General features: G+C 39.5%; 1 protein-coding gene across 5 annotated transcripts in view; it reads right to left on the bottom strand.

Moving 5' to 3' along the window:
• Positions 1-25305, bottom strand: part of AOPEP (aminopeptidase O (putative)) — a 424069-nt gene that overhangs the window by 295465 nt on the left and 103299 nt on the right. For all 5 annotated transcript variants that reach the window (XM_061200582.1, XM_061200580.1, XM_061200581.1 and 2 more), the window contains exons 2-3: positions 21858-22770; positions 9598-9764 (exon numbers count right to left, since the gene is read on the bottom strand). In XM_061200582.1, the coding sequence (XP_061056565.1) occupies positions 9598-9764; positions 21858-22633 (943 nt within the window). In that variant the 5' untranslated portion in view covers positions 22634-22770. The remainder of the gene's footprint in view (positions 1-9597; positions 9765-21857; positions 22771-25305) is intronic.

Genomic DNA, 25305 nt, shown 5'->3' with positions numbered 1-25305 from the left:
TTGGCTTCTTTCTCTAGTGCTTGGGGCTTTCAGCAAACCCCAGCTTTTTTCTTTCACTACTTTTTAGATGCTGAGTCTACACATTCTGGTTTTATGAGCTAGTACCACCCTCCTGAATACCCATGGCATGACTGTCTTTTGTTAGTCTTTTCCCGCTGTTGCTCAAGGGCGAGAACTGGCACCAGAACAAAGGAGACAGTAAGACGCCCTGGGCTGGTATGCACCAGCACTGCCTGACCAGGGCCATGTGCCAGATCATGCCACCACTTCTCAGGCACTGATGCCACCCGGCAAGCCTTCAGGTTTCCTTTCCTGGCAACATGGTACTGCTTGTGGCACAGGAGACCCAGGAGGGAATGACCTTCAAGATCATTCTTGTGAACCAGGTAGAAGAGTGCCACCTACTGAACCCAGAACACAAGCACCTCCACAGGTTTTGAGGTTTTCCCTCGTGGCTAATGGAATACCTAAAGGAATACATTTCACCAGGCTTGTTATGCCAAGTCTCACCTGCACTCTGCCCTGCGCTGTGGATAACCTAGTTCCCCTTAAACTTAAATACAAAGTGGATCAGCAAACTGGACACCAACTCATTCTGTGCCAGATGGTCACAGGTGTGCTTGACTACTTTACTCACTTGAGAAAATTCATGAATGTCAAGCCTAAAACAAAAATCCAGGGGCCTTCCCTGGTGGCTCAGTAGTTGAGAATCCACCTGCCAATGCAGGGGACACGGGTTCAAGCCCTGGTCCGGGAAGATCCCACATGCCGCGGAGCAACTAAGCCTGTGCTCCACAACTACTGAGCCTGTGCTCCAGAGCCCGTGAGCCACAACTACTGAGCCCGCATGCCGCAACTACTGAAGCCCACGCCCCTAGAGCCCGCGCGTACTCCGCAATGAGAAGCCACCGCAATGAGAAGCCCGCACACTGCAACGAAGAGTAGCCCCCACTCGCCGCAACTAGAGAAAGCCCGTACGCAGCAGCGAAGACCCAACACAGGCAAAAAAAAAAAAAAATCCATAGCAACAAGAATGGGTATACACACGCCTGCCGGAATCATCATTATCCAAAAGAAAGCACGATGACTTCCCCGTTTGCCAAATATGGTAAGTGCAACGCTAGGAGGGCAAGCAAGAACTAGACAAAAAGCAAATCACAAACAAAAGAATGAACTGACAAAGATTTAGAAAGTGCAAGGCATTATGTGAGACCTTATGAGGGATGTAACAGAGCAGAACGGTCCTCAATCAACAGTAGCTTTCTAAAGAGAAAAGATGCATTCACTCTGTACTCCTACCCCTTGAAACACATGTATGTATACTAGCCCAGAATAAAGTTTCCTCAGTTCAAGAAACAAGGAGCTCTCTCTACTTTGCATTCTCTCTTTGTGAAAACACTTAATCATAACCATTCCTAATGTCTTTTAATTTACCATTTCCTTATACGTAATTCCTGGTCTCATACTGTGGAAGCAGTCTAAATAGTAGTATTGCTCATTTTGAGCCATCAAGAGGAAAGAAAAGTTGGCTTTCAATTGCACACAGGAGGGTCTGAACCCTGAAATCTTGGCTTTTCCCTGGAATTTCCCACACGAAATCAAGAGAGAGAATGTCAGGGAGCTGGTCAATTGGGCAGGCCAGAGAGTAGCATTTTGCCCAGGATGAGGTAATGTCTACAGTCTCCTACTTTTGCATAGAAAAATGAAATCAGATCCTAAGCAAGGGCACAAATAGTTTTTAACACCTTTCACTTGTTCATATGCTTTTTCTCCTACATTTGGAAGGAGCTTAAATTAGTCTTGTTCATTTACTTGAGGCTTCCCATGAAAAACATAAGTGGAATGTTTTAATTTTCTAGGAAGTAGATACTAAATTAGACTCTGTGAAAATAAAACAAAATTAAACAACAACAACAAAATTACCAAACTGGAGGAAATAAGAATGTATTACACCAATTTTTTCCTTTTAAAATATACTGAGCCTGGAGAAAAGGCATAAACTCTAATCAGAAGCAAAACTAAAGGAATGACCCTGAAACCACTTTTGTTACTATCAGTAGTGATTTTAAATGCTTCTTCCATGAACCTATTACTTCTGTCTGATTACAGAGAACACATTTATTCAACAAATAGGTATTGAGCACCTACTATATACAAAACACTGTACTGGACATTGGGTCTCTGTGCGTAATAGTTTAGCTACATTTTGGCAGGGAATATAGGCCGACAATAACACACAGGCTAACATTTCTGTCTGCCCAAATGACATGATGCTGGGGAAGTTACATAGTAAAGGAGCTAAATAAGTCAATCTAAATCTATGGCCTTGACTTAGCCTTATTGAGAAAAAGGATAGTGATTTCTCAGCTACTAAGATTCTTATGATGGTCATCACACTACCGTCTAAACCATTAGCCTTCTTCTTAAAAATAGCCAGGAGGAATGATTTCCCTCATGTAGTGAGAACTCGGAGGTCCGTCGTCTGATTTCCATCCCCTGCCCAAGGGTTGTTATCATTTCTGTCGCTATTATCTGCCTCATTACATTATGCTGCTCCCAGGTGCTTTTCTTCTTTCGGGAAATCAGCTGGTGCCTGGCAAATGTACTAATCAGGTTGACGTGTCACTGTGATGGAAACTGTGACTTGCGGGTTGGGTTTTGCTGCTCATGTTTTCAATGATAGCTCCTCATTTTAAAGGGCATTGTGCACGACAGAGTGGAGGTCCTATGAGACCAATCTACCAGTCTAGAAAACATGACTTGGAAAGGAAGTAGTAGCATCTTGTATCCACATACCCTTTTTCTCTAAGGAGTGCAGACACATTTGGAGATATTATTCCATCCTCAGAACAGCCATTTTGGGCCTGGCAAAGAGCATTGTTAATACGCTTGCCTGATTGTCCTCTGATAAACCCCAGCTGTGGGCTGCAGGAGGCGTGCAGTATTAAGCATAAAGTTCTTTCTTCTGGTATGGCTCTATCCTCTCTCAGTTTGAATTGGTAAAGTCTGCTCTGTGGTATCATATACAGTTGTATATAAGCAAATCCCAATTAGCATCTACTTTATTATAACTATGCCCTGAATTGGAAATTCGGAAAAAAAATCCACAGATACACTGTTGGAGGTATGAACATTTTCCATGAAAATGTTAAGGTCAATTCTTGTTTTAATTTTTGATGGTAATCTTCAAATAGATGTAAACAGACAGATGTTGAAAGGATCAGAAGACTTTTTTCTGTAAAGGGCTAGTTAGTAAATAGTTTAGCCTTTGCAGGCTATGCAGTCTTTGTTGCAACTGTTTAACTCTGCCATTGCAGCACCAAATCAGCCATAGACAATGGTTGTATTTCAATAAAACTTTATTTACAAAAACAGGCAGTAGACTGGATTTGGCCAAAGGGCTGGATTATCCAGATACAAATGAGTCCTGACAAACAATTTCAGTGTTCACATCTGCAGTAGTGTCTATGATTGCACAGGGACATGTAGCACTGCTATAATTATTGAGAGATAATGAGAAAAGAACATAAGAATGATGCTTTTGGGGAGTAAAGGCTAAATGACATCACGGCATGCTGTATAAGCAAAAGCTTTACAGCATATGGAAGAAAAGTGGTGGAGAATGAGATCATCATGTGGCTCAGGGTAGAACAGGCACAACGACCTCAAGAGAACCTTCATGGAGCTGTCAGCACCACATTCATATTGTAAGGGGCAGCTTCATTTCAGGAAAATAATAATCTTTTACAATAAACTGAAGTTGTCCATTTGAATTTCATTGATTTAGTGCTTTGGTCTGCATTTAATTTAGACTTTTTTTGGTGTTTTAGATGTGTAAGAGTATAGGAATACAAAATTGTTTGGCAGGATTTATTTATATCTGGATAATCCAACCCCCTGGCCAAATCCAGTCTACTGCCTGTTTTTGTAAATAAGCATACATTTATAGTTTTAAAGATATCATTCTAATACAAATAACTTCAGTCAACCCTGGTGAATCATGAGGTTTTTTCCCTCTGACAAGAAAAGCAATGCTCAAGTTTGAGAAACACTGCCAAACACAAGCTTTAACATCTGAACTGCAGGACCAAATCATGAATGAGAACGTATGTAGGCTTGGTGAGGTGGGGGTAGGGAGAGCCACATCGCATCTTGGGAAGTGTAGTTATCATCACAAGTAAACCAGAAATGGAGGCTGGAGGAGTCCAGGTATCAGTGCCTGCTGGAGACTGCAGTGTTTCATTTACTCAGTCAGTTCAGCGTGTCAGGGAAGCAAGCAGGGAGGGTAAAAAAGATGCTGTGTGAGTCCCAAAGAACTTCACCAGACAATTCACGAGACACCAAAACCTGGATAGAGGAGCTGTGTGCCTCAGTAACCTTTCATCTGTTGAACAGAGAGGGGATTTCAGGCAGCACACAAGTGGACAGTGAATGGAGCTAAGGGAAATCCTCAGACTTTATCCCGTCTGTTGAGACACACCAGAGAGGAAAGCCATGAGCAGGACAGGAAAAAATACTGCAGGATAAAGGTAAAAGAAAACATTGTTCTAAGGACTCAGAGGAAGAACAAGCCTCGGAAATGAATTTACTACAGAAACCAAAACAAGTTTAGAAAACTGGCATTCCCATTATGATACAAGAAGGTATAACTTCTATGAAAAAATGGTAAAAAGCCATGAGAGGACAACAGGCTGAAACAGTGTAACAGATTGAGATCAAAAGACAACAAAGTAACAAAAAAGATAAGGAAGAATTGCAAGGGTTGTTACAATAACAATCTATAATGGAATTACTAAAGAATAAAATGTCTCCATGGAAACTCAGTAGTATAAAGTGCAAATAAAAAATGAAAAGGCAAGCCATACAGTCGGGGAGAATATATTTGTGACACATATCCGGCAAAAGGCTAGAATCTAGAGTATATAAAGTATTCTTACAGTCTAACAATAAAACAACCAAAAAAACCATATTAAATAAATGGGCAAATGACTTGAAGAGACACTTTTCAAAGGCAGACATAAGAATGCACAATAAGGGCATGAAAGTTGCTCACCATCATTAGTTATCAGAGAAATGCACATTAAAACCACAAGATAGTATTTCACCCCAGTTGGAGGGCTAAAATTAAAAGGACTGACAACATCAAGTGTTTGCAAGGATGCACAGCTACTGGACTCTCATACACTGCTGGTGGAATATAAAATGACTGAATCACTTTGGAAATAGTTTGCCAGATACAAAGTTAACTTCTCTGACCCAGCAATTCCACTCTTAGGTATTTACCCAAGAGAAATTAAAACCTTTGTCCACAAAAAGGCTTACACATGAATGTTCACAGAATATTTTTTGTAATGCCCCCTCAAAATTCAAATGTCCATCAACAGATGAGTGGATAAACAAACCAGTTTACTCACATAATGGATTACTATTCATCAACTTTTTAAAAAAGAATAAACTATTGATATCCACAACAATATGGGTATGTCTCATGCTGAGCAAAAGAAGCCAGACACAAAAGAGTACACACGAATGATGCCATTTATATGAATATTTAGAAGAGGTAAAACTAATCCATAGATATGGAAATCAAATCAGTGGTTGACTGGAGTGGGGTTAGGGAAGACTCACTTAAGGAGGGATGGCAAAGGCACAAGGGAATTTCTAGGGTAATAGAAATGTTCTACATCTTCATAGGGGTGCTGATTAATTACATAGATGCATTTTTTTGTCAAACACCATTGAACAAGACGAACTGTGGGCATTTCATTATACATAAATTATACTGTAATTAAGTTGATTAAAAACCATGGTACCCACAACCAGCTCCATTCTAGAAAGTTTTGAATTACATAAATAAATTTTTTAAATTCTATGAGCTTGTAGGCAGAAAAATCAGACTACTTTCAAAGAATTTTTTTTAAATGATATCAGATTTCTCCTCTGAAATACTAAGTAAGATATAGTAATGAAAACATTTACAGTCGTTTAAGAGGGAAAAGAAGTAAGAATTTAATACCTAGCCAAGGATTGTTCATAAGTAAACACAACAAAAAGCTCACCTAAAAATGGGAGGGCTCAGAAAATATACCACATACCCATCCTTCTAGGAAGGAAAAAAAAAAATACTGAAGCCATTTCCCAGCTGACTAGGAGATGACTCAGACTTAAGAGATCAAGAGTAAAGAAAATCTAAATACTTATGGCAAATATAAAAATATAATTTAAAACTGGATGAAAATGTAAAACAACAATTGTAATTCCTAGAAAAGAAGATATAATACAAAAACAAAATATAGAGATAATATGAGTCGCAAATCCCAAACTGTATTTATTAAAATTGGAGAATGTGGGTGAGGGAAGTTGATAGAAGTAAATGCCCATTAAATTCTTTATTTGATATAGAATGAAGTCAAGAGCTATTGGTTAACTAAATTGTGAAACATCCATTTATGGAATACTCTATAGTCATAAAAATATTGAGGAAGCTCTTCATGGTCAGATACAAAATTATCTATAAGATAAACTTATTCTAAAGAGGGAAGCACAATACAAAAAAGTGTAGAGCATGTTATGATTTGTGCAACAAAAGAGGAAAAAATATACTATACAAAGGAAACTGGTGACCTTGGTTGCCTTGGGGAAGGGTTACTGGGTAGCTGGGAATTAGGAGTAAAAAGGAGACATTGTAAATTTTTTTGTCCTTTGCTCATTTGTAAATGAACCATGTAAATGTGGCTTATTTTTAAAAATGAAAATTTTAAATGTATGATTTGTTTTGTTTTGACTTTAAGAATCAAGTAAACATTCATTGAAGACTTTATTACATGTGTAAATCTATTTTTTTTATGAAGAAGACATCACAAATCAGAAAAGATTCAATAAATGATCTTGGATAACCGGTTTCCTATTCGAAGACAAAAATGTTTAGTCCTCATTTCACAACCCTGACCAGAATAAACTACAAACAGATTAAAGAGTGAAATTACAAAAATAAATAAATAAAAAAAATTAAATAAAACTATTAGAACAAAACAGGTGAATCGTAGAGCAAAGAAAGACTTCCCAAGAGAAACCTAACATATTTGATTACATAAAATTTAAAATCTCCTATAGATTAGAAATATTACATAAAAGTAAAAGGTATACTAAAAACTGAGAAAAATACTTTTCACAAATATAAGAGATTAATATCTCTATTTTATTTTATATATTTTTTAAACAAGAGAATAGCTTACAGATTTATGTAATGTAAGTCTTATGTGACACGGGAGCCTCCACAGGAAATGAAGGCCCAAAGAAACAGACCTGCATACTTTTCTGCTGGGTTTGATGACGAGTGGACAGTCAACTCAGGAACAGCCAGATGGAAGAGATGCACAGGGCAAGGTACGTGAGAAGGAGAACGGAACTTCCATGCCCTCTCCAGGTAAACAATTCTCCCCACATCTCCACGTGTTCACTAACCTGGAAGTTCCAGTATCTTTATTTTTTAAAGATCCAATCAAATTAGAAGACAAAACAAACTTTTGGAAACCTCACTAACACCTCAATATAAAAATGAGCAAAGGAAATTAACAAATAGGAAATGACAACTAAGAAACATATAAGGATGTATGAAACCTCATTGATAATTGAAGTAATCCAAATTAAAGAGAGGCTTTCTCTTGCCTATCAGATGGGTGAAACTCCAAGGAAAAGGAGACCTTCATAACTACTGATGGATATGTAAATTGGTACAACCTTTCTGAAAAACAACTTGAGATATGTACCAACAGCCTTAAACAGGTTCAAAACTTTTGACTCAATAATTCTAATTTTATACAAACTATCTTCCCAGGAATTTAATGCAACCTTATTTATAATAAGAAAAAACCTTGGAAACAATTAAAATGTCTAATAATATGGAAATGTTAAGTAAAATCTGATATATTCATACAATAAAATATTATGCAGACATTAAAATTATCAACTTGAAAAATACTTAATGACCTGAAAGACAAGCAAGATATAAGTGAAAAAAGTAGAATACAAAACTGTTATATGCTATGATGACAATTTTTAAATGATAATATGTACTATAGAGAGAGATGTTTTTTCTTTTTTTTAATAAATTTATTTATTTATTTATTTTTGGCCACGTTGGGTCTTCGTTGCTGGTGCCCGGGCCTGGTTGCGGCGAGCGGGGGCTACTCTTCATTGCGGTGCACAGGCTTCTCATTGCAGTGGCTTCTCTTGTTGCGGAGCACGGGCTCTAGGCGCACGGGCTTCAGTAGTTGTGGCACGAGGGCTCAGTACTTGTGGCTCGCGGGCTCTAGAGCACAGGCTCAGTAGTTGTGGAGCACGGGCTTAGTTGCTCCTTGGCATGTGGGATCTTCCCGGACCAGGGATCGAACCCGTGTCCCCTGCATTGGCAGGCGGATTCTTAACCACTGCGCCACCAGGGAAGTCCCTATAGGGAGATTTTAAATACCGGAGGGAAATGCAACAAAATGTTAGCAACCATTTTGTTTAAAATTATTTAATTTTATTACTTTTACTTTTTTGTATAAGTCTCTATAGTAAGTAGTGGAAGGAGACACCATATTTTAAATAAAGAAATATTACAATTACAAAAATTTTACCTGGCATCAACATGCCCAGGATCTCAACTCAAAGTGTTAATTATTGCAATAAGCAAGAAATTCGCAGACAAAACCTTGGTGATGCATTAGCACTTGCCTTCCATCTTTCTTATACACCTTTGGTTCAAAACTTCATGGCCAGGGCTTCCCTGGTGGCGCAGTGGTTAAGAATCCACCTGTCAGTGCAGGGGACACGGGTTTGATCCCTGGTCCGGGAAGATCCCACATGCCACGGAGCAATTCAGCCAGGGGGCCACAACTACTGAAGCCTGCACTCTACAGCCTGCTTGCCACAACTACTGAGCCCGTGCTCCACAGCTACTGAAGCCCTTGTGCCTAGAGCCCGTGCTCTGCAACAAGAGAAGCCACCGCAATGAGAAGCCCGCGCGCTGCAACGAAGAGTAGTCCCTGCTCACTGCAACTAAAAGAAAGCCTGCGCGCAGCAACGAGGACCCAACACAGCCAAAAATAAAATTAATTAATTAATTAATTAAAAAAAACAAAACAAAACTTCACGGCCAAATAGTCTACAGAACAGATGCAATACTAGGACGACTCCAGTGGGCCAGCCAACAGGAGCAGTATCGCTCAGCATAATGAATAACCCTGTACAGGCTCCATGACCAAACCACAGATAACTCTACTGTAATGGTGTTTCCATGACACACTTGCCTGCCCAGAAAGTCTTCAACCAGGACCACCCACTTACGGCCCACAAACCATCAGCTGACAGCAACTGCCTTAATAATCTAGGAATTGATAACTCTGGCATGAAGAGCCCCACATGCCATGCCTAGGCTCCCAAGTGTCTCTCCCCATCCCGGGCTGTTTTCTCTGACAGGATGTTTTATTGTATGTTCAGTCCAACCCAGCTAATAAAGGAGCTCTTTAAAAGTGGAGAAAAACACAGTGTATTGGGTTGCTGGGTCCAGCATGTGTGCAATACATAAAGAAGCACAGAACACATGTACAGTACCTTCCCGAAGCTGTGTTGGCTTGGCAGAATTTTCCCCACTCATTAAAACAACAAAAGATGCAGCTGCTCGAACTGTAGCCTGCCATGTTGACATGGCAACGGGTGGCTCCTGGCATGGAAAAAGGGCCCTGTTGTTTATGGGCGATCCCATAGTATAAACACATGGCCTGCAGAAGAAAGACAAAGAAACAAAGGGGGAGAATCTTTAAAATGAGTTGTCACTTTTCTCACCACCATGGTAGCGAAGGTTAAGTTGAGCTTTCAAAGAGAAAATATCTGAGACTTTGTAGTTGACTGGTTTCAGAGTATCTTGAACAGAAACTGCCAAGGGCTGTGTGAATAGCTGAGTGGTAATTTCTCCCAAATGAATTACTTAAACATGTAAAGAGAGTTTTTTGTTTGTTTGTTTGTTTTTTAAGGGGAAAAATATTTTTTTGGATAAAGTTTTAAATACTAGTCTGCCAAGTTAAAGTTTACACTAACCTTGCCCCTCCCTTTATGCCCTTAGGCTTTCGAAAGAAAAAAGTTTTAGAGACATTCTTAAAAAATTTTGGAAAATATTCTGGAAAAGAAAATATGTTTAGCGATCACTGAGATATTAATACTTAGAAAAACAAGCCGGTGGTCTCAAATCCAGTGCTGGCGGACAGCTACCCCCAATCCTGGAAACCACCATCTCAAATGGAACCCTTGTGGGAATCCTTGTGTGGAGGCCAAGAACAGGGGTTGGCATATCAACAGGATTGTAGGTCACAACAACCAGGCTTGTGACGGGAAGGCCAAGTGCAGAGTTGTTACCAAAGCAAGTGTAGGAAACCAACGGCATGACATTAGGGTTCACTCTGCTACAGTTAAAAAACACAAACCCACACATACCAAGAACGATCCCTTCCATGATTAAGTCACAGACAGAAATGGAAAAAAATTTATGAGATCAAAGAAATCTATTCTTTTAACACTACAGAGAAGAAGGTACAGACTGACCCTCAGGAAGATGTCTTAGGAAAATGTTTCTCCTTTTTGCTTTTCAGGAGTTATGGCAAATATGATATAGTTTTAATCAGCTTGATTTATAGAGTAAATAATAGAGCAGAGCACTACCTCTCTCGCATAAACTGGTTTTCCTTTTTAGTTAACATTGTTATGACTGAACATTTATTGTGTTCTTACAATGAGCAAGAACACACAGAATGATGGCCCCACTCTATCAGTCAGGGTCCAGGAAGGAAAAAAGAAACCAGTCTAGGTCTTAATAAACAGAGGTTATTTTATATAGGGAATTGGTCATGCAAGTAATAGAAGTGCTGAGAAGCCAAACAGGGAAGGATGAGGCAACTCAGAGATTAGACACAGTGGTAAGGAGCTGTGACTCCACAGGTTGGAGGAGCTACTGTTACTGGGTGTTACAGGGTCATTTGACAGAAGCCAGAGTCACAGTGGGGAATGTCCAATGGGTGCTGGGACCAGGGAGACTCAGTCATTGATGGAGATGCCAAAAGAAGCAGAAAGAGGGGAGGAAATACCTTGTATCTCACCAACTCTCAAATGTTCCATCAATGCCCCGCGTTGGCCAAACCTGACAGAAAGCCAGAAGACAAGGCAGCCTGAGAAATGAGGTTCCTTGTCATTCAGAGAAGATCATAATAAGAGCAGAAAATGGACCTTAGAGCAAACAGGCAGTCTACCTCCTAGAAGTGTATATGCTGTGATAACTCATAGAATTGACATGAGACAGGGAAAGAAGATTAGAAATTCAGAAGACTTTAGTCCTGGCTGGGTTACCAACTCATTAAATGGCTGTGGAAAAGTCCCTTGACCTCTCTGAGTCACATGCAAAATGGGGATGGGGGGCAGGTATGTGACTTCTATTGTCTGTTCTGGTCCATAAACCTATGATTACGTCCCAGAAACATAGACACAAGAACAAAGGCAAATTTTCATGGAAGGCCCAGAATCCCCCATCGGTTTCAGTGAGTGCTGAGCTCCCACCCTGGTCCCCTTGGATCCTTGGTTAATTGACTTAGCCTTAGTTAACTGCCCAGCTTCAGGTTGTTTGAGAACCTAATGACGAAGTCGCCTAAAGCCACCTCCTCCTAGGCGGGGCTGCTGGTTGTGTTTGCCTGGTGGGGGGATGCTTTAGCAGCTCAAGTTCTGATAATTCCACCTGTTTTTTCCCAAAAGGCCCATCTTAGGGAAGGATCCCAAGACGAAACGTATCGTCAGTGGAAATGGAGTATATTGCCACTGGCCAAATGGCAGGTATAACTCCTCTTCCTCTGACAATGGCAGCCATTGAGAATCAAGGCTTTCTTTCTCACTGAAGCAGAATGGACCCCACAATTTTGCTCAGCTCATGAGCTTTAGGAATCCACTTCCAATCTAAGTAGACTTGTGGAGATAAACCTATTTGTGATGCTCACAGGGAAGTGGGAGGCCCTTGCCTAGAGATCGCCTAAGGCTTTCTCTGCCTCATGCACAGGGGAAGCTGACCCCATATTACGGTCCTAAGTCCTAGGGTACTTAGGCCAAGTCAGAAAGTATCTGTGCTCTCTTGCTTTTGCACGCAGCACCTCATTTCCCTCGGGTGACTCTGGTGCTACAGGTCTTCCCTTCCCTGCACAGGGAGCAAATCCTCCCCAAAAGACTGGCTTGCCCAGATGTTTGCTCTCCTTCTTCCGATAAGCTTGGGTTGGAGGTCACGCTGGTATATTATTATGCGTTCCACCTGTGCCCTTAGGTATGTGGTCCCCAAGGCTTCCTCCATCAGCCTCCATACCTCTTTCCAGAAGAAACAATCAGATTTGAGATGAGGTCATATGTGAGAAACACTGCAGAGGAAGAATCAGAAAGACATAGTGATTTGCTGAAGGAGAAGGAGAAGGAACAGAAGGCCTCTCTGAGGTAACCAACTTCCAAGATGGACCCCAATGACCCCTGTCCCTGGTATTCACACCCCTGTGTAGTCCCCTCCCACACCGTATCAGGTTGGCCTGTGTGACCGATGGCTATGGCAGAAGTGATGTCACTCCTGAGATCAGATTATTTAAAAATCTATGGCTTTTGTTTTAGGGGTTTTCCTCTGTGTCTCATCACTTCCTCAGGGCAGGGCGGGGGGTGCCATGTCATGAGGACACTCAGGCAGTCTATGCAGGAGTCCATGTGGTAGGAACGAAGGCCTGTGGCCCACAGTCAGTGAGGATCTGAGGCCTGTCAACAACCTTGCACGTGAGTTTGGAAGAGGATCTTCCAGCTCCAGCCAAGCCTTGAGATGTCTGTGGCCCCGGCAGACAGCTGACTGCTACACTGTAAGAGATCCTGAGCCAGAACAACCCAGTTAAGCTGCTCCTGGATTCCTGACTCTCAGAAACTGTGTTTAAGTTTTGTTCTTTTAAGCTGTTTAGTTTTGAGGTAATTTGTTATGCAGCAATAGATAACAGAATTTTCCCAGGTTTCTGCCTCAAGAGATAAGATGGATCATGAAGCTATTAAACAAGAGAAGAAACTAAGGGTGCCAAGCAGGTCACAGGAAGGGACAAGGGAGAAGGAGAGTTCCTACCTGTTTAATTTGTATAGAAAGGGCTTTACACACCATATGGCAAAGGACACTTGTATGGACACAGAGACCTCAATTTCCTAACCCCAAACAGTATAGTGTCCAACAATGGGACTGAGTGTCTGAAATTAGACCTATCTCAAAAATTTAGAAATGGTGATTTTATGAAGTAGTAAGTATTGATGTTGCAGGCAGATTTGAGTCTGGGTATCGTACACAAATAGGGAGGTGGGGAGGGAATCCTTCCATTGACTGGATTTAAAAAAGCATGTTATCACCATCATTTCCTCCCCAGTTCTCTATTATTTCCCCCCTCTAAACAGCCTAGTTCTAGATATTCTGTTCTAGAGTTTTGTCCTGATCCCCTGTCATCCTCTTGAAGGCTCTTTTTGCATCGGCGCCTGAAGTCTCCCAACCAAGGGGATTAGTTGCCTGGCCAGACCCCAGGAAGCTCTCACCTCCAATCCTCCCACTGTCCCCACAAGTCTCTTTCCCTCCCCTCTTTATATGGCTGGGGCATCCTTTCTGCCAAAGTCTATATGTTTTCTTTCTAGCTTTCCACTTGGTCTCCAGAGCTATAACTCTGAAAGTATAGATCAAGTCATCTATCTAAAAGCCACACCCATAAATATACCCTTGTCTGATATAAGACTGAATCACGTTCTTATTGGAATGTTTTCATAAATAGGAAAACAATCCTAGGCAAAATTTCTTGAAAATGTAGATTCCCTTCATGTTCCCAGTCTACTCCCTTCTTGGCCTTTTCTTCTTTCTCAGCTGCAGCTTCACTCCTCCCTCCTCAACACACCCAAACCGAGTGCCAGTGACTTCGTAACGGATGGCTTTTTCAGCTTTCACAATCTGATATTCTTATGCATGTCACACGTCATGGTGCAAATGTCTAAAACAATCTAAAGTTAAGTAACTACATTTTAACAGGGATGAAAGCTTTAACCCCTGGATAAAGGTCTAGTGGTGGAATTTTGGGCATCCAACAGAAAGTGGAGAACTGGTCGACATAAGGTCTTCATGGAGTCATACTCTCCTGAAAATCATACTCTCTACGTGGTGACTCCTATCACACACACATTCCCCACCCCTCCCTCCCCCTGCCCCTGTGTCCCAAGAGGGGAGGAAAATCTATGTGCATTTATAAACATGCTCTGCAGTTATCTGGATGTGTAATCACCGAAAGAAATGCAGCTGTGTTTATTCAACATGCACAGCCTTGCACCTCGGCCATGTTGCTAAAATGCTTATGGGATAGATGTTTAGGCGCCAGCCTGCAATTCTGATGTTTATAACTTCATTATTTCCCAACTGAACAATTCCTTCCAACATGAAAAGGAAAACTCTCTTTCACCAGGGCTCGTTCTACATGCCCTGGGATACCCACCCGCATGGAAGACCCCCCTGGAGAGCCCAGACTAACTGCACAGGAGTTGTGGGAATGGGAGGAGGCCACTGAAAATCAGAAAGAAAACAGGGTAAGATGGGGGTCACAGGCAGGCCCATGGCTTGTTGCCGTTAAAGAACTTCTAAATTGAGGAAGAACCTGTCAGAGTAACAATTACTTCAGCTTCTTGTTACATGTTTGTGTGTATGCGGAGCAGTCAAATGAGGATAAGATACACTATGCTGCTATGGTCTGAATGTGTCCGTCCAAATTCATATGTGAAACCTTAATGCCCAAAGTGATGGTATTAGGAGGTGGGGTCTTTAGGAGGTGCTTAGGTCATAAGGGCACAACCCTCATGAATGAGATTAATGCCTTTATAAAAGAGGCCAGACCGAGCTTCCTAGCCCCTTCCACCATGTGAGGCCGCAGCCAGAAGTCGGCAGTCTGCAACACAAAAGAGGGCCTTAACCAGGACCTAACGATGCTGACACCCTGATTTCCGACTTCTAGCCTCCGGAACTGTGAGAAATAATTTTCTCTTGTTTATAAACCATTCGCTCTGCAGTATTTTGTTATAGCAGCCCAAATCGACTAAGACATCAACTAAACTAACATGTTTGCTTGTCTTTTTAGGAGGAGCCATCTTTAAAGCCATCTATAAAACTTTTAGGGAATAGATTCAAACCATATATTTTCTTTATTTTCAGTTTAATATATGCATGTCTTTTTGCAGTCGGAGTGAAAGGAGGTTATTTTTAGTTTAAAAAAAATGTTTCAAGTTTCACCACTTTCCATAAAAATCACCCATTTTCAGAGACTTGATTATCACAGATCAACAACTGGGGAGAGGGCTGCTTCCACAGACTCCAGTAGGAGGTGATGAGCCCCCTGTTGCTGTGGGTGTGGCTTGATGGGATGTTTTCCCACACTGATCTGGTCACTGGAAGCCAGGGGGCCACAGATGTGACAGCTCAGTGGGTCAGATTCTTTTATAAACTCCCCAGAGTTACAAAGTCTTCAGGCCTCCTCTAATTCCCTTCCATCTGTACTCCTTCCTGCACCCGATCTTTTTTATGGCTCCATGGTCTCATTAAACCTAAGTTACAATTTCCATTGTAGGTAAGCAACCCTCTTGCTTTCTTGTTACACAAAAACCAAGAGCAGACTACTAAAATAGGAAGTGTCAACCACAACTCTCTCTCACCCCTATACACACACACACACACACACACACATTCTCACACACACCCCTTCTTTATTATTATTCTTCTTCATGGCACAGTCACCAAAACTGTGACTCACCAATCATAATGAACATATATGGCAAGTCCAAGGAGAATGCTGCTTTGACTTGGATAGATTTTGTGTATGGTCAAAATGGACTGGACTGAAAGTGGCTTTGAGTCAGAAAGTCACCTCTTCTTTAACAGAGGTGTTTTGGGTGCAAAATAAGCAAGCTGTTTGTACAGGCAAAGATAGTACTTTTCATCTGGAAGTCCCTTGTGAGTATAGGATTTCATGTATGGAAAACATTTGGAGATCCTCTCATGGAATTTTCTCATTTTACACACGAGGAAATTAAGCTCCAGAGATGTAAAATGACTTATGTGAAGTCACACAGCTAGTTGGCAGCCCAGCTCTGAGTACTCAGTTCTCTTGGCTCTCACTTTTTAGATTCTTTTCAACACTCCATGCTTTTGGTTATAGGTCATTTTGATTTGTTATTTTCTGTTATGTTTGGTGATTCATGTTTTTTTTGTTGTTGTTTGGTTGGTCATTTTTGTTACTTGTTTAAATTAAGACAGTCCATCATTGCCTTTTCTCCCAAGACTCAACTGGGATTCTGAGAAATAGAGATCCATCTAGACAGTGCAGCAAGGGGATAAGGAGGCTGAAAAAGAACACTTCCAAACATTTGCATGTTTGGGATTATCAATTCCTCCTTTGCAGTTATACAATGATATTATAGAATTAATGTGTATTTCCCCTTCAGGTCTCATGAATTTTACATTGGTTTCTTGATGCAAGTAGGGGGGGAAAAGGTATTAATTACAGAAATGTTCATTTTAGACCTGAAATCTCTTCTAAAATATCTTCTGCTCATTCTTTTAATTTTAAAACTTAATAGTAAGATACAAAACAATGAAACTATTTTCGTGTTTGTGTGTGTGTGTGTGGTGGGGGGACATGTTTTAACATCTGGTTTTGATATCAAACTAAAAATACTCCAAAGGTCTACATCGTCCTTGGTCCAACAGCTGAACAATAAATATAATTTAAAAAAATCATTCCCTCCTTAGTATTTTGCCAACATCATTCTGGCTTTGTCTAAAACAAAGAAACATCATAGTGATCTAGGAAATTTTAAATTTTAATATCACTTTAAGTTATAATGTATTTTCCTAGTCAGCTATGTTTAACAATGACCCAAATAATTATAGTTTTTAAAATAAATTTCCTATGTTTAACTGAATTTCCCCTCCATTCAACTCATGTTCAGTGATGTCATTAGCTTAAGCAAGATCTCCTAGACCACTTGGCTGGTTCCACAACTATTATAATGATCCAAAGGGAAAAAGGAATGGGTTACCAGAAAAAAATGCTTTGGTTTTAAATATCATTTTATTCACTGGAATGGAAAAAAAGGCAGGAAAATGCAGAAAGTACATAAACTTTGAATAAAGATTTCCATTTTTTTAAAGATTTTTTTTCTTAAGTATGTTGAGGCTTTAGAATCAAAAAGATATTAAGGCCTCTTCCTGTCTAGCTTAGCAAGAACACCATTACACATTCTTGACTGTTCCAGGTCTCATCAAAATATTTTTAAAGGGCACACATACTCACACACCACACAAAAGTAAACATCTTTTCCAAGAAGCATGTATCATACTGTTATGTATGTGGTTATTTCATCAGTCATTTTTAAAGGTCACCTAAAATCCAGTATCTGAATGATGGAGGCAAGAAAGAGCATTTAGGTTCAAGAGAAGCCAGAACCCCACAATGGCTAAAACAAAGTAAGAAAATGTAGTTTTTATATTTCCAGCTATTTCATTTTAGAACTAGAATAACAATGAGGAAGAACAAATGACTGACAATGATTGAAAGAAATACTCTTTTACAGCTGCAAATACATTTTCAGTTCTTGACCAGAGAACATTGCTACTTGGTAAAAATGGGACGAGAGCTCTTATGAAAGAGGAATTTCAGGATGGAAAGATGATGATTTTTTTTCAAATTTGAAGTTTATTCTTTAATGAGTTTTTTATTTTATCAGTTTTAGATTTATTTTTAAAAGTACAAAGATAAAACACAGAGTCCCCATATATCCCATACCCAGTCTGTCCTACAACTTACATTAGTATATTTGTCACAGTTGACACATTATTATTAACTAAAGTCTAGATATTAACTAAACTACTCAGATTTCCTTAGTTTTTCTATAAAGTCCCTTTTCTATTCCAGGATACTACATTAATTTTAATCATCATCCTCTGGCTTCTCTTGACTGTGACAGTTTCTGAAGACTTTATGTTGGCCTTGAGAGTTTTGAGGAGTACTGGTCAGGTATTTTGTTGAAAGTCTGATTTATCTCATGTTTTTCTCTTGGTTAGACTGGCGTTATGGGTTTTGGGGAAGAAGATCACAAAGATGCCATTTTCATCACACCATAGCAACGGTTCATACTATCAATGTGACTCATCACTGTTGACGCTAACTTTGATCTCCTTGCCGAGGTCACGTTTGTCAGGTTTCTCCAATGAAAATTTACTTTTTCCTCCTTTCCATACTGTCCTCTTTGGAAGGAAGTCACTATGAATAGCTCACACTTAAGGAGTGAGGAGTTATGCTCTACCACGTTAAGGGCAGAGTATCTATATAACTTGGACATCTTTTGCACCATGGATTTGGCCATTCTCCTCCATTTGTTTATTTAAGTCAATCACTGTTTTATATTAGTATGGACTCATGGATATTTATTTTATATTTTGGGTTATCATTCAAAACTATTTTATTTTGTTGCTCAATTTGAGTCATTAGGAGTTCTTTCAGATGGCTCCTTGGACTTCGACAGACACACGTAATTCCAGGTTCTTGTTGCTGCTGTTTGAGCATTTCCTTATTTTCCGGCACTATAGATGCTCCAGCTTCACCTTGCGTGTTGCCTGCCCCAGTCCCAGCCATTTCCCCAAGAAGCCCTGGTTCCTCTACTGGAGAATATATTAGAAACCAAGATCCGGGCGCTAGGGTACACTCACTGCTTCTAAACCCACTCAGCTGACAAACAAGGAAATATATGTGTGTATGCTATCATTTGCAAACATCCATATCTATAATTATTTCTACATGCAACCATCTGTATCTATAGTATGTTAAACATGAGTTCACAGTGATGTCTCCAATTCTAATCCATTTCCACATGGATCATTCTAGCCTCCTCCCCTTGCTCATCTGTAATCTCCCTCTTCAGCAGTGAGAAACCTGGCTCCCATCATCTGCATCCATTTACTAAATTGCTCAATTCCAGGATACACGTACAGTGGTACCAGGATTGTTAACCTGTACCCCCATGGGAAACAACTCTATCAACTACAGTACAGTATTTATGTACAGTTCCTTTTGCCTTTAGCCTTACAGATTCAACTCATTTCCAAAGTTACTTAGGTCAGTATCTTTTTCCTCTACTCCCTTCATTGAGGTTGTTTCATACATTTTTAATATAGCTAGATTGTTCTGTCACATTTTACATTTCATCCTAGGATCCTCTGACCTCTTAAGTGATTATTTATTTATATATTATCAAACAAAATAACAAGTTTTATTCTCAACAAGGGGTAGGATGAGAGTGGGAAGGGGAGAAGCCACTGATGGAACTTGAAAGGAAAAGTACCAGTTTAGAGCTTTTCTTAAGTTTCTGTCTAGTATCTGCTTAAAAATAGAAGTTTATTGAAAGCTAATATAATTTGTTTTTTTAAATATATTGAAATCTTTGCATACAATAAGGGACATGGTAAAAATCAAAAGTAAGAAACAGAGCTCCCTTTCACAATTAACGCGTGGATTTTTCTAGGAGCTTTCAGTAACTTTATTCAATTTTCCTACTTGTAAAATGGGAATAAAAAGTTTCTCATCCAGACTAAGAATTTATAGTAGGCATATGGATAGTATTCTGCCATTCAAGGATAAAAATGTAACCACTACTTTAGTTTAATAAATGTAGACTCTATGCCTTGAAGGAAGTAAGCTCTACCCAGTTATATTTTTCACACAATTGTGAAATTTTACATTTTCACACAATTATATTCATAAAGCATTGTAACCCTGATGATTATTATTTGCTCATATCACTAAGCAATTATTTCTGTCTAGTAACCTGGGATCCTTGGGCATTTTAAGTCCTTACAGTATCCAAACAGTTACCAGTATATACCTAGATTTGTTCTTAAGCATGTGGGAAAATTTACAGAGATTTGGTGGCCATTCATGGAAGATTATCTTGACTGTAATAAAATTCCCCCCAAAAAAAGAAAAAAAAAAGGAGAAAAAAAATCTTTGAGGATTAAAAAAAAATTTTTATCCCTGTAAGACTGCATAAATGCCATTTATTTACTAACATATAATCACAAACTTCCAAAAATACAGCTTAAACTCCTGCTGTGATCATGTGTTTTACTGAATTTTCAGAAAAGGAGACATCAAGAGTAAATTCAAGTCAACCTTTCAGGAGCAAAATGTGCCCACGGACCTTCTGAGTTTCTTTAAGGAAACCAGCATTTATCAATAACTCATTCCTACTCAACACTTTACATGCAGTGTAATTCACAAGTCTAAACTCTTTCTTTGTAGTAAGCACTGAGAAGAAAGCCATGTTTGAGGCCATTACTGAGTATTTCTTCTAAATACTGTCGATAGTTTCTTCTTCCCCGTTATTCTAATTCAAAAATGAAATATCTGAGAGTATAAAATCTAGAATTTCCTAGTTACATATTCAGAGACAGTATATTGTCAAATCTTATTGAACAGCCCATCTTCAATAATTTCAAAAAAATTTGAAGATACAGTAGGAACACCTATTTCTTTCCCTCATAGACTCTCAAGAATATCAAATAAGTTATTCTATAGATAAATCACTATGCTTTTGTACTGATGTAAATTTGCACCACCCCTGCACTATCCCAAAGGCCGCCTCAGACTCCAGCAGAAATGACAGGAAGCAAACTCATTCTGAGCAGGGAGGGAGACCAGAGCAGGAGGTAAGATTAGAGGCAAGGAACGGGATAATGAGAGCTCAAAGTCAAAGTGATGCTTTAAAAAATATAATCTAAAAGGTTTTTTGGGGGGTGAGTTGGGGGAGAGATGTAAGCAATTTACCGAGACCACTGCCTCCATTAAGAGAGTCCAATGCTATAAAAGAAGGCGCTGAAAACAAGCTCACAGAGATGAACACTCCTCCAACCAAGATCTGCTATAATTATTGTATTGCTTTGCAGTACATTAGCACAAAGAAATAGGTAGAATAATGAGGAATCAATAAAGTTTGATTTGAAAATTCTCAAATTCTAAAAACCCCAAACAACTGTTAGAGGACGGGCAAGAAGAAAAGAACAAATGACTGCCTAAATACCCGCCCTCTGAACATCGATGCTTCATCAATTCCTTCTCCCCACACGAAAAATCAGCAGTCTCCTTGGTGTCAGATACTCAGAATCACAGTCAAAGAGGCAAGTGTGGACTCAGCAGGACTGACTGTCACACTCCTCAGAACCAGATCTTTCCAGTGTTTGAGGGTTCATATTACATAATAACTGACAAAGTCCAGGGAGGCATTGCTGCCAAGAGACAGGTACAGTAAGAAAGCCACAAGGCAGAGCTGGCTTTATTTGGAAGCACTTTGCCAGGCTTCACACCAACCCAACTTGGCAGCTATGTAATCCCTCAGGGGGAATATGAAGGAACTTTGAGAAAGTATTTGCTCAAAGATACATATCGTTTCCATCTACAGTACTGGAAGTTGCCAGCAGAGATCTCAACAGAGAGCTAGGCTCGGCATTTAACCATTAAACCTGACTTTCAGTCTCCTAACTCAGAAATACAGGGGCTTAATAAAGTAATCTTTTCATCCTGACTTAAGGGAAGTAATCCTATTAAGAGTTCAGCATGCCTGGGAATTTACCTGCTTCACTGTGGGTCAAAGGATTTAAGGTTAGATGGGTAATGCCACAATAAAGAGGAGTGTCTTTACAAAGACTCATCTCCCGGTGTGTAAGATTAATGGGCAGGGGACTGCAGAGGGCCCAGATAACCTACCTGCCACTCTGGTCTGAGGTCCATGTAACTGATCGCCCCTGGGGTTTGGTTGTGTACCGTATCCTTATGGCATGAGGAAAGTCAGTAGCTGTCTGAGCCCCTGTCTTCCTGATCTGTAAGCTCCAAGTGTCAATGTCAAACAGGAGTTCCCCACAACCAGGAGCCTGGCTGCAGCGAGCATAATAGTCTAACTGCTCCCTCCAACGATCTGCAGGCAGAGCCACGAGTTCACGTACAATCTGATTCCTGAGCTTGGAAGACCTTGTAAATTTTTCAATACCTGGCACAGCAGCAACATCCACCTCCTCAACCTTTAACACAGATAAATCACAGCAGTCCAACACTAGCAAAAAATCCTCACTCCCATGATTCCCTGTGTCACAGCAGTACTTTGAGCTAGAAATCCCAGAAGCCTGTTCCTGGTTGTCATGGTTACCATCTTTACCAGAAGTATCTTTTTCACCTTTACCACAGATTACAAAATCATTATATCCCATTTTAGATGAGACGGTCCTTGTATTTGTCACAGGAATATGGCAGGGTTCAGGCGTCCTAAATTTGCAGGCTTCGTTTGACTCTGATGGGTAGGTTTCCTCGGTGGAACTACTCTGTTTCTTGAATTTATTTCCAGACTCGAAGAAAAGCACTATGGTGCCCTCAATGATTTGACTTTCAAAATCCACATCTAAGTCCAGTACATAGTGCTTCACAAGTATGTGGCTGGTGTTGGCCATGAGAGGCAAGTCATCTCGGGAAGGATCCAGCTTTATGTCCATGGTATAGGTGTTGTTCGAGAACTTTGTTAAAATCTCAGAAGGGGCTTCCTGTCAGTCCCAATCTTCCAGAGTCATAAATGGCTGCTTACCAAAAAACACCTGATGTCACAAATTAGGGTTCCACAACTTTCAGTCCCCTGGTAAAGAAGAAAAACACAATCACACAAAATTCCAAACAAGACCCTTTGCTCCTGCAACTGCTGCTTCTGCAAGTTGACTACCTCCTTAAATAATTCCCCAATGTAGTAGAAGCTCATGGCTAGAAGGCAGACTAATCTTTTTGACTGACATCAAAGAAAACTACATTATGGGTTTCTAAAAATATTTCAATTATCAATGGAATGAAAGGGGCCTCCACAAAACCAGAAGAATCATGTTCCTAACTAGAACAGTCTTTGTTTCGGAAAACAGCAATTGTTAGGCAAAAGTGTAACATCACTGTACCTCTTATTTTAAAAGATATTAAATGTATCACTTCTAATTTTGTGCACCAAAAGAAAAGTGATTGTTTCTCTACTGTGATTCTAAGTAACAAATGTGAATGAAGGCTAAATGGTCTCATATGTTTTATTCTTTGAGAGTAATCATTTAATACATACAATGTAACTCCAGGGATTATTGTACTTTTCACATTAGGACTGCTCTCATATCAGCACTTCCAGTAAATTACAGGAAAATGAGCCAATTTACCAAGAGTGCATTCTAAGTATTCCTTTGAGATTGTTCATGGAGATTTTTCAAATTTATAGTTAAATACTCAAGGTATATCATTACATCTTAATAGCTGAAAGCCCATTAACATTCTGGATAATAGCCTTCTTGTGGCAAACGAAAAGGTCTTCTCATCTGAAAAAAAAAAAAAAGTATGCAAATGCCTATAAAAGGAAGGAGAGAAATTAAAACGTAGAAACAGATGTTGTAATAAAATGCCCAAGTTCTTCGTAAAAGTTCTGAATCAAAATGTAGTCCTATTCTATAACAGCAATCCAGCTAAAAGAAAAATTATTTGAAATTATTTCAGTCCCTGTTGTGTACCTAATTTCTTTCAGCATATTTTTTTTAACCAAAAGTGGAAAAAAAAAAAAAAATGGCAGGGGAAAAGAAACAAAAACTCTGACAGAGTAGATTTATTTAAAATCACTTTTGTATTTCTAAATATCAAGAGGAATTCTTTTATCAACAGCAAAACAACATTACTTGCTTGACTTTTCAAGTAAAATTGAGCCCTCCCTTTTTATTGTTTAACTCCTCCTCACTTCCCTTTTAACTTTTTCTGCCAATCTCCTAGACTCTTATTTCCTTTCCTTCTAGAATCTCATTCCAACAATCAAAACTATTGAATTTTCATTTTCTACCTCTCCACAGGCTATTTCCTCATCAAAATCTCACCTGTCCTTAAAAGAAGCTGGCTTCCTGCAGCCTTGTACAATCTGGTTTCAGGCTATTTTTTCCAGTCATGGAGACTACATTCCCTTTGAATCCTTGTCCTCTAGTCAAAGGGCCTGCTCAGCACACTGCTCCCTAAAGATGACCTGACATCTTGCCTCCATGCTTTTTGGAGGCAAGTAGTGTGCCATACCTGGAGTGCTCCTGGCTCCCACCTCCCATATCCACCTGCCAAATTCTATTCTCCCTCCACACAGTTCAAGTCCAATTGCCTCCTGAAATCCTTCCCTGCTCCCTACTCTCCCTCCCCCATCCCCACCAAACTGTATGTGGTAATACACACTTTGACTTTAAGAATGATAGGAATTGAGAGAAATCAGGGATGTAAAAGAATAGTCTGAGATTACTTTAAGGAGAAGCTGGCACTCACTTTAATCCTAGAAAAGTCAATGGGCAAAGGGAATAAGCCAGGGTATTTTCTTCTCTGCATGAGAACAATTGAACTTGTCACATAATGAATAATAAACTACAATAAAGCTATTGGCTGTATCTATGTAATTAGAAACAACGGATGTTAAAACTTCATCCTGCTGGTGTTTGGAGCTGCTGTAATGCAGTATTTTGTTGATTGGGCTATTAAAAATTTTTTTTAATTAAAAAAAAAACTGAATACACACACGAGGAAAAGCCTGAATCAATTAAGACAAGGGTTAACTTTGTGGTTGTCTAAACTATCAAATTTGAAAAAGAATACTTTAGTATTTCTAATAATATAGATAAAACCATTTATTGTCTAACCCTAATAGATTCCTTCATTTACCTATGAAAGTTAATATAATTTAATAAAATATATTCTATAGAGTAGTTTTCATCACTTCTGTCCCTGGTGGCTGTCCCTAGGCTGCCTTAGAGCCCTGCCCATCCAAGACTGTTAATGTCACTTTGTTTATCAACCTAACTGGAAACCTTTTTGTCGTCTTCAGTAGATTCTTTTTTTTTTTAATTGAAGTCTAGCTGATGAACAATATTATATAAGTTACAGGTATACAATTCAGTGATTCACAACTTTTAAAGGTTATACTCCATTTATAGTTATTATAAAATATTGGCTATATTCCCTGTGTTGTATAATATATCATTGTAGCTTATTTTATACATAATTGTTTGTACCTCTTAATCCCCTACCCTTATATTGTCCCTCCTCCTTCCCTCTCCCCACTGATAACCACTAATTTGTTCTCTATATCTGTGAGCCTGCTTCTTTTTTGTTATATTCACTCATTTGT

The sequence above is a fragment of the Eubalaena glacialis genome, chromosome 9 (genome assembly GCF_028564815.1).
Source record: "Eubalaena glacialis isolate mEubGla1 chromosome 9, mEubGla1.1.hap2.+ XY, whole genome shotgun sequence".
NCBI lineage: Eukaryota > Metazoa > Chordata > Mammalia > Artiodactyla > Balaenidae > Eubalaena > Eubalaena glacialis.
Note: the sequence above shows the minus strand (reverse complement) of the source record. Positions and strands in the feature narration are given on the sequence as shown.